At 45.5% G+C, this 12,902-nt stretch overlaps 1 protein-coding gene across 1 annotated transcript; it reads right to left on the bottom strand.

Moving 5' to 3' along the window:
- Positions 1 to 206: 206 nt before the first annotated feature.
- On the bottom strand, positions 207 to 12,248 carry LOC133138938 (peripherin-like). Its single transcript, XM_061258093.1, has 9 exons — positions 11,599 to 12,248; positions 6,429 to 6,489; positions 5,712 to 5,807; positions 5,061 to 5,222; positions 4,244 to 4,369; positions 3,441 to 3,661; positions 1,989 to 2,038; positions 1,774 to 1,847; positions 207 to 1,057 (listed from the first exon to the last, which is right to left on the bottom strand). Exons 1-9 carry the CDS (start codon positions 12,126 to 12,128, stop codon positions 1,010 to 1,012), a joined length of 1,368 nt encoding a protein of 455 aa, XP_061114077.1. The 5' UTR covers positions 12,129 to 12,248; the 3' UTR covers positions 207 to 1,009.
- Between the last annotated feature and the right edge of the window lie 654 nt (positions 12,249 to 12,902).

The following is a 12,902-nucleotide window of genomic DNA, read 5'->3' as shown; positions in this document are numbered from 1 at the left end:
AAACCTGTCCCTATTAGTTGGCGAGCCCTATTATATGAGGAAAAAAATAAATTTGACTAACAAAAAAGCAGAATGTTTCCAATAAATAAATTCCTGGAAATAAATATCAGTGAAAGAGCCTAAATCTAGTTGAATGTATACCTGATTTTAAAACACAACCCCGCTTTCAAACACAACTGAAGAGAGAGTGAAGACATGACACCAGGACTGTTCCACAAAGCTTTATTATCATTTGCTCCCATATGAAGACAAGCCATCAGCAGTATTGTCCAGGCAGACAGTGGGGCAGGTAGTGCTACAGATAGGCCTTCATTGCTCACTGCATAACTGGAGAGGGCAGGGATCCCAGTGCATCATGGGAGAATAAAGCAGGCTGCTATGCTACGATCACCACTCATATCAAACCAGAAGCAACAGTGGATGGACACACACCACTCCTTGCATCCAGGCTCTGCATAATACAAAAAAATGTAGGCTAAAATATTAGCATTAGTGCAGGGGTCTGCAATCCTGGTCCGGGACAGCTGCATAGGTTTGCTGCTTTTAGTTTTCACCTCTAAATCATCAACAAATGCAGACCCACCCAAAAACCTGGTGAGGGCAGTTAACTTCATGTTAATGTCTTAACCTATTAACGTATCATCTACTGCTTTAATTGACTGATTAAGAGCTAAGTAACACTGAAAGCCAGCAAACCCTGCGTCTCTCCAGGAGCAGGGCTGCACCTCTCCATGTGAGCAGACCGAAGCGGATAAAAGTGGACTGGAGATTTCACACCTTGTCAGCTGACAGGTAGGACTACCGGCTCAGTTTATTATCACGTGTGGTTCTTAAACTCCATCCGGGTTATGGGTGTGGCTCCAGGATGAGCAAAGGCAGTACAGGTACACAGGAATGGAGGGAGGTCAGGACGGGGTCGGGGAAGGCGGGGGATTTGATATTGTGTTTGTGGTCTTTATTGTTTCTTTTTCCTTCTTTTTTTTCTTCATCTGGAGCTGGAACAGTAAGTCTAAGTGTCCTTGTCAAATTCTCTGTCCTTGCTGGACTCCTTCACCACCTGGGAAGGAAGCAGGGACAAGGACAGGGTGGGGACAGGAATAGAAAAGACACATTAATCAGATCTGCTGATTCGCATCCAGAGTTTAGCAGCAGAGAGAAAACCAGTTTTTATAAGCACATTTGTTTTCTACCTGCATTGAAGTGGAAATTGACAAGAGGGGGCTTGAGTGCCTCATTATTACAAGATGATGATTACATGATTATAACCATTGTTCTCGATCATGGTAGGACCATTTTAAAGTATAAAAGTAAACTGCTTGACATCAGAGCAGTCAGAGGTATGTCTTTCACTGTACTTGCATTTATACCATGGTCCACAAAAATGTTTTTAGATATTTACTTTTAGATATCTTCAACAGGAAACAAAGGCTTGTAAAAATCACGGCTCTAAGCTGCACCAATGATTGCCTTTTTAAACAAAAGTCCTTCAGGAAAAGCTCAACAGGTACCACACAAGACGACAGACACAGTGTAGAATTCTAGTCAGAATAAATATACAACAACAAAAAAAAAACTAAAGAGGAAATGGGCTACAAACAAACAGCTGACTAACAATCAGGCAGACAGAACAACAAAAAGATATTCAGGGTGAAGATGAATGTAGTGATAGAAACTTAAAGGGTAAACTTAGAGCTGAATTCACTTCCATTTATTAAAATGTTTTTACGTCAGTTTGGATGGATCACTCACTCACTCACTAAATCACTCACTCACCTCCCCATCTCGAGTCTCTATGGTCTTTATAAGAACCGTCCTTTTACTGTGTGTGTCTGGAGGGAGGTCAAAATCTGTGAGAATTAGATAAAGCGTGAGAGAGAGATGGTTACTGTGTTAGAAATAGGTAAGTTGATGTCTGACATTCATTGTGTGTATGTACGCGCACGTGTGTGTGCGCGTGCGTGCGTGTGTGAGCAGGCTGACAGACTCACCAGAGCTGCGAATACTCATGGAGGACATGTTGTGAATGGGGACAGTGATGCTGAGAAATGGAGAGACAGAGAAGCAGGGCGGTTAGAACAAAGCTCAAGGCCACGCCCTCCAATAAAATACTTTATACCCACACTGGGCACAATGAACACCTGAATCCTGAACACTCTGAAATGGTGGGAGAGGGATATTAGGCAAGTAGATCCATGGGTGACTGTTTAATAAAGGAATAACTAAGCTTCTGTGACACATCATTGGGACATTTGTGTCTAACAGCAAATGTCTATGTGAGTGATGGAAACAGTTCAAAAGAACTGGGGCTCCCAAACCTGAAGGTTCCCTTTAATCATATGCAGTGGCTATTTCACAACTGTACATGTCAGTATGTGTAAACTAATGTATAAAATCTCATATTATGAATCGATAAAATGAATGCAGCTATTTACTACAATATCAATTATTTAGGTGCTAGAAGGCTTACAATATTGCCAAGGTTGTGTAAGCCGTTAGTCCTGACCCTATAAACACTGCCCACTTGTGGTTGAGTGTTTAACGTCCCAAATTATTGTTGCGTACATATTTCTATAATAATAGAAACTTTAGAGTAATAAAACTGCAAATGGAGATGCCAGAGAACAGTTGTTTAGATCCTTATCAGCCTCTTATATACAAAGGAGGGCAATAAAACTCCAACCTCCCCCTCGCCATGCTCACGGTTTACAACCCTCACCGTGCCACTCAGACAATAGAAGGCATATTTCAACAATCCTTGATACCATTTCTCTATGTCAAAAAATTAAGTTTCAATATTAGAACAAATATATACAATTCAATTCTTAGCTCACTTTTATTGCACATCCGGCGAACATATTTCCGGTTTGGTAGAAATATAATTTTACTGGCTAATGAGGCTAATGGGGCTCTGGTTAACCAAGTTTTGAAATAAAGTTCCATTTTAAATGTGATGCAGGTTGGTTAGAAAGCATTAAGGTGAGTAATCCTTTTTGGAGTACTTTTTGGACACTTTGGGCATAAAAACATACTCTCATATATGTGAATAAAACACACATGAATGATAATTTTGTTTTACATCAACTGTAAAAATACTGTTTTAATAGAAAAATAAGCTTTTCTGATCAATCATGTGTCTGGACAAAAAGTTATGCAGATGTTTTGTATTTGGGGAGATTTTGTGACTTTTTTTTGGGAAAACTGTGGAATTTGAATGCTTGTCAATATTTTTAACCCTGTAATCAATTGCTGTATTGGTTAATTGCAGAGTAAGTGCAGAGTAACTACAAAAACTAGTAGACCCAGTAGCTCTCCAAGACCATGGTTAGAGACCACTGGAGTAGTGGTTCTAGCATGTTACTCTGCCAATCTGTTTCCTGTACAGCATCGCTCCCTGTTGGTTAACCAACGGATAATTTGCCCCCCCTCTCCCGCCTCCTCACCGGCTCTCCTCTCCCTCCAGTAGCTTCCTGTAGGTGGCTATCTCAATGTCCAGGGCCATCTTCACATTGAGCAGGTCCTGGTACTCGCGCAGGTGGCGAGCCATCTCTTCCTTCAGTTGGCGGATATCCTGCTCCAGGCCGGACACCGCGTCCTGGTAGCCACCCGCCTCCACTGCGAAATGATCCTCCATGTCCCGCATCTGCCTAAGCAGTGCCTCGTTCTGCCGGGCCACCGGAGGGCGCCATTCCACAACGGGGAGAGGGATTCAGTGTAGCACCGAGGGGGAAAAGAGGACACAAGAAAATGTGTGAAGGCGTAAACAGAAGGGGGAGAGAAATGCATACCCTGTCATAAAATCCAGGTATCCCAGGTTGACCAGCTTGAAAATCGAGCTGGTCAAGCTGGTCCTAAGCTGGTCTAGCTGGGTATGAGCTAGTCAACCAGCATGGCCAAGCTGGTCATAAAGCTGGTCTAGCTGGGTTTGAGCTGGTCAACCAGCTAGTGCTGGCAGCTTGTCTGAGCTGGTAGCTGTTTCAAACCATGTCAAGCTGGAAGCTAGTCTGAACTGGTCAACCATCTAAACCATGTTGACCTGGTCTGAACTGGTAAACCAGCTATCAGCTGTTTCAAAACCTATCATGAGCTGTTTTTTCAGCAGGACAGATGAATGCTATTTTGTGCGACTGTGGATTTTGTATTTTTTGTATGTTACCCTCACTCGATGCCATAGCCCCTGTCCTCCTGTCTCCCTATCCTCATGTCCCCCTTTCCCACTGCCCCCCCTCCAGTTCCAGGGCCTTACCGTGCTCTTCAGAGCCTCTACTTCACAGCTCAGTGACTGGATCTGCCTCCTGGACTCGTTGGCATCCTGTTTGGCCTGTCGCAGGGCCTCAGTGTTCCGGTTGGCAGAGTCTGTCAGATCAGTGAACTGCAGAATATAGACAAACACACACACACACACACTCCATAATCCACACAATGTCCACACACATATACATACAAACAGACGCGATAGAAAACTGCATAATCTGCACCACAGAAATATGATGAGCCGCACAATCTCCACCAGTCACACACTAACAAAAAGCACGATCCCCTGCACACACACACTCAAGAAAGAAAGCTTCACAAGCAAATGTGGTCCTGATCTGACAGCTAGGAGAGAAACGGTGAAAACACCCACGCAGCAAACTATGCCTTCATGTCGATCCTGTGTGTGTGCTCTGGTCTAGTCAATGTGTTTGAATATGCATGTTTGAACAAAAATGTTTCTATTAAAGTGAACATAAGGACAATATGAGTGATGGATTTTCCTGGATAGGTACATGCACTGAAAACACAGCACTTAAAAATGATTCTTTTCAGTGTATGTGTGTGTGGTGGAGGAGGATGTTTGGTTTGTTAATGTGTGGGTATGTATGTGGAAGAGAACGTACTGTTTGCTAGCACATGTGTTTGTGTGTGTGTGTGTGTGTGTGTGAGTGTGTGTGCATGTGTACGTATGTGTGTGCAGTGGAGGAGGATATTTGGCTAGTTTATGTGTGAGTATGTATGTGGAAGAGAACGTACAGTTTGCTAGCATGCATGTTTGTGTGGAGGACATTGCGTCCCCTCCTCACCTTGGATTTGTACCATTCCTCGGCCTCATGCATGTTCTTGGAGGCGATGCTCTCATACTGGACCCGGATGTCCCTCAGCGCGGCGGTCAGGTCCGGTTTGGCTGTGTCCATCTCTACCTGCAGCTGCTGGCTCTGCACACTCACTTGGACCTCCTGGATCTCCTGGAGGAGGTACAACACAAGGTACAGAGGATGTGTGATTAAGGAGAAGAGGGCATTTGGTGGAGGGTGTGGTGTTGGAGTGGAGTCAAACCTTGTAGGGCAGAGTTGTGTGGTGACTGCCTGGTTAAATACAGGTGGCTGGTTTTATTCCATCATAGGGTATAACATGGTACTTTTCAGATGGGCACTAAGATGCATTGCTCTAGTAAATCTAGTTTCTTTGCTTGCTTCTGCTAAGTTCATAAACAAAGACAATTTCGAATGAACAAAACTATCGACATAGAGAAACTTTTTCATGCAGTGTGCCAATGATCTTAATATTTTGTGGAAAATAACATTACAGTGTGACTGAGCATTGGTTTGGCCTGTGCAATTGATGAGCCAGTGGCCTATGCTGATTGGCTAAATCTTGCAGTTGACTTGTATCGTTGATGTTTTGTATCATTGCTTTTTTCGGGGGTGGTGGTGGGGGGGAGTGTAGGTACACACCTCATCATGGATCTTCTTCAGGAACTCGATCTCATCCATCAACGACTCGATCTTCCTCTCCAGCTCCAGACGGGACAAAGTAGCGTCATCCACATCCTGGAGACCATGAAAAATATGTCGCTGTCAGTGTGATGTTTTGATTGAGCAATGATATCAGTCTCAGCTTTGAATTCAGCAGCCTGAGGCAAAGACCTTTGAGGTGTTCAGGTTTGGCTTGATGGATAGGCTCTAGACTGCGGGTATCAGACTCCAGTCCTGGGGGACTGCAGTGTCTGCTGGTTTTTGGTGCGATTGATGCAAGTCACTGATTGGACACCTTGTTTCCAAGACTTAAAATGGGCCAATTATGAAAAGGAAACCACAAAGATGTGCACACACTAAGGCAGTCCAAGACTTCAGCTTGATCTCCTGCTCTAGGTAACTGAGTCAAGATGGGCTGAAGTTGAAATGGGCTGAAGGGCCTGTTTTTGTAATTATCAGTTTTGACCTATTCTTATGTTCATACAACTCTACATAAGCACCAACATCACCGTGTGGCTTTCTGCAAAAAATTAGTCAGCACTTCATAATGAACCCAAGAACAAGCACATATTTGGATACTCATACTCATGAATTTGAATATTCCTGTTTTCCATTGCTTGGAAAGAGTAATTCAGGCCCAATGTCTCCACGCAGTTTGTCTGGTACTAGGAGCTGTTGTGTGAAGACGCTGTTTACCTTCCGGAAAAGAACCAAGTTGTTCTCGGCGTCCATTCGTTTCTGAGCTTCATCGTCCAGTCTGGAAGAGAAGATGAGGGAATGAGGAGTGAAGACACTGTGAAGCGCCCAGTAAACACACTGTGATGTGTGAAGCGCCCAGTAAACACACTGTGATGTGTGAAGCGCCCAGTAAACACACTGTGATGTGTGAAGCGCCCAGTAAACACACTGTGATGTGTGAAGCGCCCAGTAAACACACTGTGATGTGTGAAGCGCCCAGTAAACACACTGTGATGTGTGAAGCGCCCAGTAAACACACTGTGATGTCTGAAGAGCCCAGTAAACACACTGTGATGACTGAAGAGCCCAGTAAACACACTGTGATGTCTGAAGAGCCCAGTAAACACACTGTGATGTGTGAAGCGCCCAGTAAACACACTGTGAAGCGCCCAGTAAACACACTGTGATGTCTGAAGTGCCCAGTAAACACACTGTGATGTGTGAAGAGCCCAATAACACACTGTGATGCTGAAGAGCCCAGTAAACACACTGTGAAGTGCCCAGTAAACACACTGTGAAGCGCCCAGTAAACACACTGTGATGTGCATCAGACAACACCCAAACGCATCGCTGCCTCCCTTTGCACTGGGACAAGTAGTGCAGCTGTGACCACAGGACTCACAATTGTGCAATATGGAGGAGTATAGCCAGCTAAATTAAGCTCTCGTCCGTCCAGGGGAACAGTAGACAGTACCCATTGGAGAGCCATGGTCTGCACTTGTATGGTTGGGATTAGAGACATAGTCTGCATGGGTATGATTGGGATTAGAGACATAGTCTGCACTGGTGAGGTTGGGATTAGAGACTTAGTCTGGACTGGTATGATTGGGATTAGAGAGATAGTCTGCACGGGTATGATAGGGATTAGAGACATAGTCTGCACTGGTAAGGTTGGGATTAGAGACTTAGTCTGCACTGGTATGGTTGGGATTAGAGAGATAGTCTGCACTGGTATGATTGGGAATAGAGACATAGTCTGCACTGGTATGGTTGGGATTAGAGCAGGGGTGCACAACAAGGGGCAGGGGTTTCAGGATTCTGTGCCAACGTCTGATCTTAATTATTAGACCAAGGGATAATCAGAAACATGGTTTATTCAATCCAGTAGTCAAAGCCAGGAGATCCAATACACAACAGTTCCAAATCGAGCAGCCAAGAGAGTAGTAAATAAACAGATCAAGGTCAAAATCCAAAAAGCAGAAGTGCAGAAGGACAACAGGATAAGGCAAGTGGGAAGTCGAAAAATACTAAAATGAATATCAAAACCAAAACTCAGCAAGCGACAAGACAAAGGAGCAAAGGCAAACTCGAGGTCAGGCAAAGGTGTGTCTCAGGAATCTCATACAAAACAGGCTTACTATGAATCGGCACTGTGTGATGATCAACGTTCTGACAAGGGTTCTATCAGAGACTGGGGTTTAAATACATGAAGGGAAGTGACATACTAGGTAGGCCACAGGAGTGAGGAGGGCTAAACAATTAAAAACAGGTGAGGAACATGACAGGCAATAATACAATAACAAGGGGGAAACGAAAACGCGAACTGGGTACACATAGACCAACACGAAAAACATACAGCTTCGGATTAGGGAGTGGATATCTGCATAGAGTAGAAGACGTAGTGATAGCGAGAGGCAGGTGCGAACACTTCTCTGAAACAAAGCAAGTAATCAGTTATAGAATAGGGAGGCGGAGTTATAGGACAGAATTGAAACTGGAGATACATTAGTAAGTTAATTATGTGCTTAAATCTAAATTTGCCCAAACTAGTGACTGTTAGTTAATTAATTAGACAGACAGTAAGTGTGTTACTATAATAAGTACGATATCTATGTTAGTCGTTATTAGTAAGTTTAGTGCTATAAAACATGGACTAGTGAGAAAGCAGGAAGTAAGGAATGCGAGACTGGGAAGGAATCGTTGAAACCCGGAAACTACCGGAACCACCCGAATAGTGCAGCACGCAGACAGGGGAGTGACTCTGTCTCAGACACATTCAGACACAGACATAACAGGGGATGACGTATGCAATGAATAGTACTGTTTGAATAAACAGAAAAATAATAAATGACAATAATTAAACAAATAAACTAACAGACAGACTCAAGAACATAACAAATTCGACATGCCATGCAGGAAGTCGGTGGAGGCAATTCAACTACTCTAATCACAGGCGGTGAGTTTTAGAACATCGCCAGCTGTTGAGCATCTCATTGCGAATCCTTAACCTGAACTGTGCTTAAGAGGTAAATGTATCTGAAGTTTAATTTCACTTTTGCTTTTCTACATGAAAAAACATGAAAAAACATAAAAAATTCATTTGGTATTAGGTTTCCCCTTCGATGGCACTCGGGGGCTGGGGGTCTTATTGGCGAAAGTCTTCATTCTGACAGGATGCAATCTGTCAGCTTTTCCCAGGCCAGGCGTAGAGGTCAAATGGAGCAAGGATCACTGCTGTTGTTCCGAAACAGATGTGATCAGAGCTGATGGTTCCAGGTCTCAGACACCTCCCCCTCAGGGGTCCCAGCTGTACCACTTACCCCCTCCCCACCTGACCCAGCCCCGCCCCATCCCATATTCTCCGCAGTCCACACAATGCTTCCCTGCCTTCTGCCCCTCCTTAACTGTCTTATTGACTGGAGTCAGAGAGCCCACACTCTTTCCACACCCAACATCTGATTTGTCTCAGCTAACGTCAGCCACAGGTTTTGTTCTAGACAAAATCTATTTTAATTATATTGATTTAGGGCTCGTAAAACACCTCCCTCAAAAATCACCCGTGGGACAAAACGCAAACAGCTGAGGGAGGTGGGGGATGTTTATATAAAACCTGCTCGAAGGACCACCGTCTATTCCTGGTAATTAAGCAAAAAAAAAAGGTTTTCCCATTTGGGAAGCAATTTGCACTGTATTTTCATCAATGTAGATCATTTTACCTGCCTCTGATTAGCATCGATGAACCAAAAAAGCAAACTGCCAAAAAGAGATCTGCTGTATAATCTACCAAATTCCAGTTGCTGCATGGTTTCCCTGTGCCAGTAATGTAATACAATAAACAACCACTGCCTCAATAGTAAGAGGCAGCATAACATAATGGTTAGGAACATGCACATGCAACTCTGAGGTTCTAGTTCTGATTCCCATTAGAAAGTGCATCAGTGTAAATCTAGCTGTACGTGGGTCATATGTAAAAGGTGTGTCACTGTGGATATGAGCTCTTGCTAAATGTAATGGTGAGATGAATGTAAATTTGTGGCCCCTGTCACGGATAATGACATCATCGTTGTGTCTGGGTCTCCATCTTCGGCCCCTCCCATTTTTCCATAGCAAGTCCAGCCATGCGAGTGGCCGTTCCTGCCACAGTATGGATATGCGCATTACCACAGTTAGGACCGTCCATTGTTATGGTATAACTTTTCGACACCGTTCCCCATCTGCTCCGTCCTAACATCGGCAAGGGGAAATACAACTACGGGGGGTCAGGGAGGGGAGCGGGGGGCTGGGGAGTAACCGGGTCCTCTCCCCTAACAATGGCCAAATGAGCCGAAACGGGGGACTCATCTTTAATTCATGAGCCAGTCGCAAGGGGCCCCATCACTAATGGCATTCTTGGCCCGCCGGCCCCGGCAACCGGACCCGGTAACGCATTGATTTCTCCCCATTACATTCTCCACATTGCTCCGTCTCTGACACGACCTCCCCCCCACCCCCGTCCCTCCCAGACCACACCCTCCTCCTCCGTTCACCCCTCCTTCCGAAACACCTCACTGCGGACAGGCAGGGCACGCCTGTTTCTCTGCAACATCGTACCGTCACGCTGTTCCCACAACAATACACTTCAATCTAATGCAAATCCATTTTCTGTTTTATTTAGCATTTCCATCACTCCTGTCATGTAGGAACTGCTCTATACTGCAATAAAACTAGCAACAGGCTTAAATAGACCCTGCCCTAGAGGCTATGTACGAATGAGGATTGGGCTCCAGCCGATTTCCATTGAGCTAATTCAGGAAATTAACTCCCACAAAATTTCACTTTTGACCATAAGTTGCAGAATTGAGCTAAAGTTGAGCTTTGATTAATATTAGACCTATTTTTAACACCATATGTATGATTACATACTAATTATTCTGTAACATTAATTACACAGCAAACTATTATTGTTAGACTTACAGGATTCTAACGTGACTCCCACTCATTCTCAGTTTATTATAAGAGGTTGTGTTTTCTGAGGTGTTCGGACTGAACCACAGATATCCAACATAAACACTTCATGTGCTACCTGTACAAATACAGTATGAAATAAATGTAGAAAATAACTGAGAAATGCTCACTGTTCTGTGCTGGACCGAGCGGTTGCAGGCAGAACTGGGTTCGCTGTACAGGAGTGTGACTGGGGCGATGCAGCGGACCACCGCCCATCTCGTAAGCCATGTGAGAAACGAGCAGCGCAGTGTCACTCCCACAGCGGGAGGCAGACTCCTACAGGAGCGCCCCGCTTCTGCAGAAGGCTGTGTGCTCATTCGGAGCGCAGGGAGGGTCTTAAAAGTGCCAAACCTCAGTACACATAAAGTCTCTCCAGCCATCGACCACAGAAAACACATAATAAATGCCAAAAGCAGGGGTTTCCGGCAAAGGGAAGCCACTTTACAGATGTGGAAACCACCCTGTTATATCTCTATCCACACTGTGGCCACGAATGAGTTGTAGTTAAAGTACACATGTTTGAAATATCCCTGCGTGCCTCTGTATATCGCATATTTGTATATTGCTAAAAATAACCCTATTTTGTTGGTATGGTTTACACATCTATGCCACTTAAACATCCAGCATTTCACTCTACTTTATACATGCATTTCTTTCTTAGGGAGACATTATTTGTGTTTTGTAACAAGATATATTTTGTTTATTTTTATATATTTGTTCCAGGAAGAAGCCAGTCCCCCAGTACCGCCCCCCCGCCCCCCTCCCCCCCCCCCGCCAACAAATTCGATTCAAAACAACAATGGTCCAAAAACGCAGGGCTACACCCTGTCAGATCTCAACCCACAATGGTTGCCCGGTTCCCTGTGTACCCCCCTCACCCTCCCTGCCCTTCATACCTCCCCACACCCTTCCCCCCACCCACCTCTGGTTGAGGAGGGCCAGGTCCTCGGCCAGGTTGTCTCTCTCCACCTGAATGTGGTCCCTCTCCTTCCCCACTGTCTCCAGCTGCTGCCTCAGTTCCCGAAGCTCACGCAGGAACATCTCGTTGGCGCGCCCGGGCTCCTGTTTCTGGTCCTTGTAGCGGCCCAGCTCGGCCTGCAGGCCGGCGTTCTGCTGCTCCAGGTAGCGCACCTTCTCGATGAAGCTGGCGAAGCGGTCGTTCAGCTCCCGGAGCTCGGCCTTCTCGTTGCTACGGGTGGCCAGGAACTCCTGGTTGGTGGCCTCGGCCAGGGAGAAGTCCACCTTGTCGTAGGAGAGGCGCGGGCCGGGCGTGCTGGAGCGGACCCTGTAGCCCGCCGAGCGGGAGGTCATGGGCGAGGCGGAGCTCAGGTGGCGCCCCGCCGAGAGGGACAGGCGGGTGGAGGAGGAGATAGGGGTGTAGGAGCTCATGGGTGTGGTGGATCCGAAGGCCCGGCGGTACGAGGTGGAGCTGCGGCTGCTTGAGTAGCTCATGGCTGCTTTTCTATTTTCCTCCCTTTTCTTCAAAATAAAAGTCCTTCCTTTAAAAAGTCAGTTTCTCTGTCTCCCTGGGAGCTGAGTGAGGGCACTGGAGCAACAGGACAGAGGATGGAGCGGCTCTGGGCTTTAATAGAGTACTTAGAGGGGGGCGGAGTGTGTGTGGGATGTCCCATCTCTTCCTCTGCCGCCTACCCAGAGAAGCCCAGCCCCCTTTCCCCATCCGTCAGCACTCAGTCAGCTGCCCCTGGCCCATCCCCTTTCCCCGCCCCCGCCCTCCCCCTTCTCCTAAGCCCTGGGAAGGCATCCAAGACCTCCTCCCAGATCAATGCACCATCTCCCCACAGCCAACCCCCAATACTCCTACCCTCACCCTCTCTTACCCTCTTCCCTTCTTCCTTTTCTTATTCTCTCTCCCCCTCCGTCTTTTGTCCTTCAGCTGCCCCCACACAAATGTGTATAATCTCTCCAGCTGCTTCTCTAGGAGCTCCATCAATACACATGTAGATAGTAGTGAAAGTTTACCATACACCTACGCCATACACACAAAACAAACACATATTCAATTATGAACAACAGAATGACATTGATAGAAGTTTCCTGCCTTTAATGAAAAAAAAAACATTTTAGTCTGCAGTGAATTCTTTACATAAAAAATAATTTCTACAATTTAGTGGTAAAAGAAAAACTATTTAACAATAAAATCCACTATCCACTACTAAGAGAGAGCATTAAGGTTTTCCCACAAAGTAGTGATAGAAGGTAACATTG

Source organism: Conger conger, chromosome 10, assembly GCF_963514075.1.
Source record: "Conger conger chromosome 10, fConCon1.1, whole genome shotgun sequence".
Lineage (NCBI taxonomy): Eukaryota > Metazoa > Chordata > Actinopteri > Anguilliformes > Congridae > Conger > Conger conger.
This window is presented reverse-complemented; position numbering and strand designations above follow the sequence as displayed.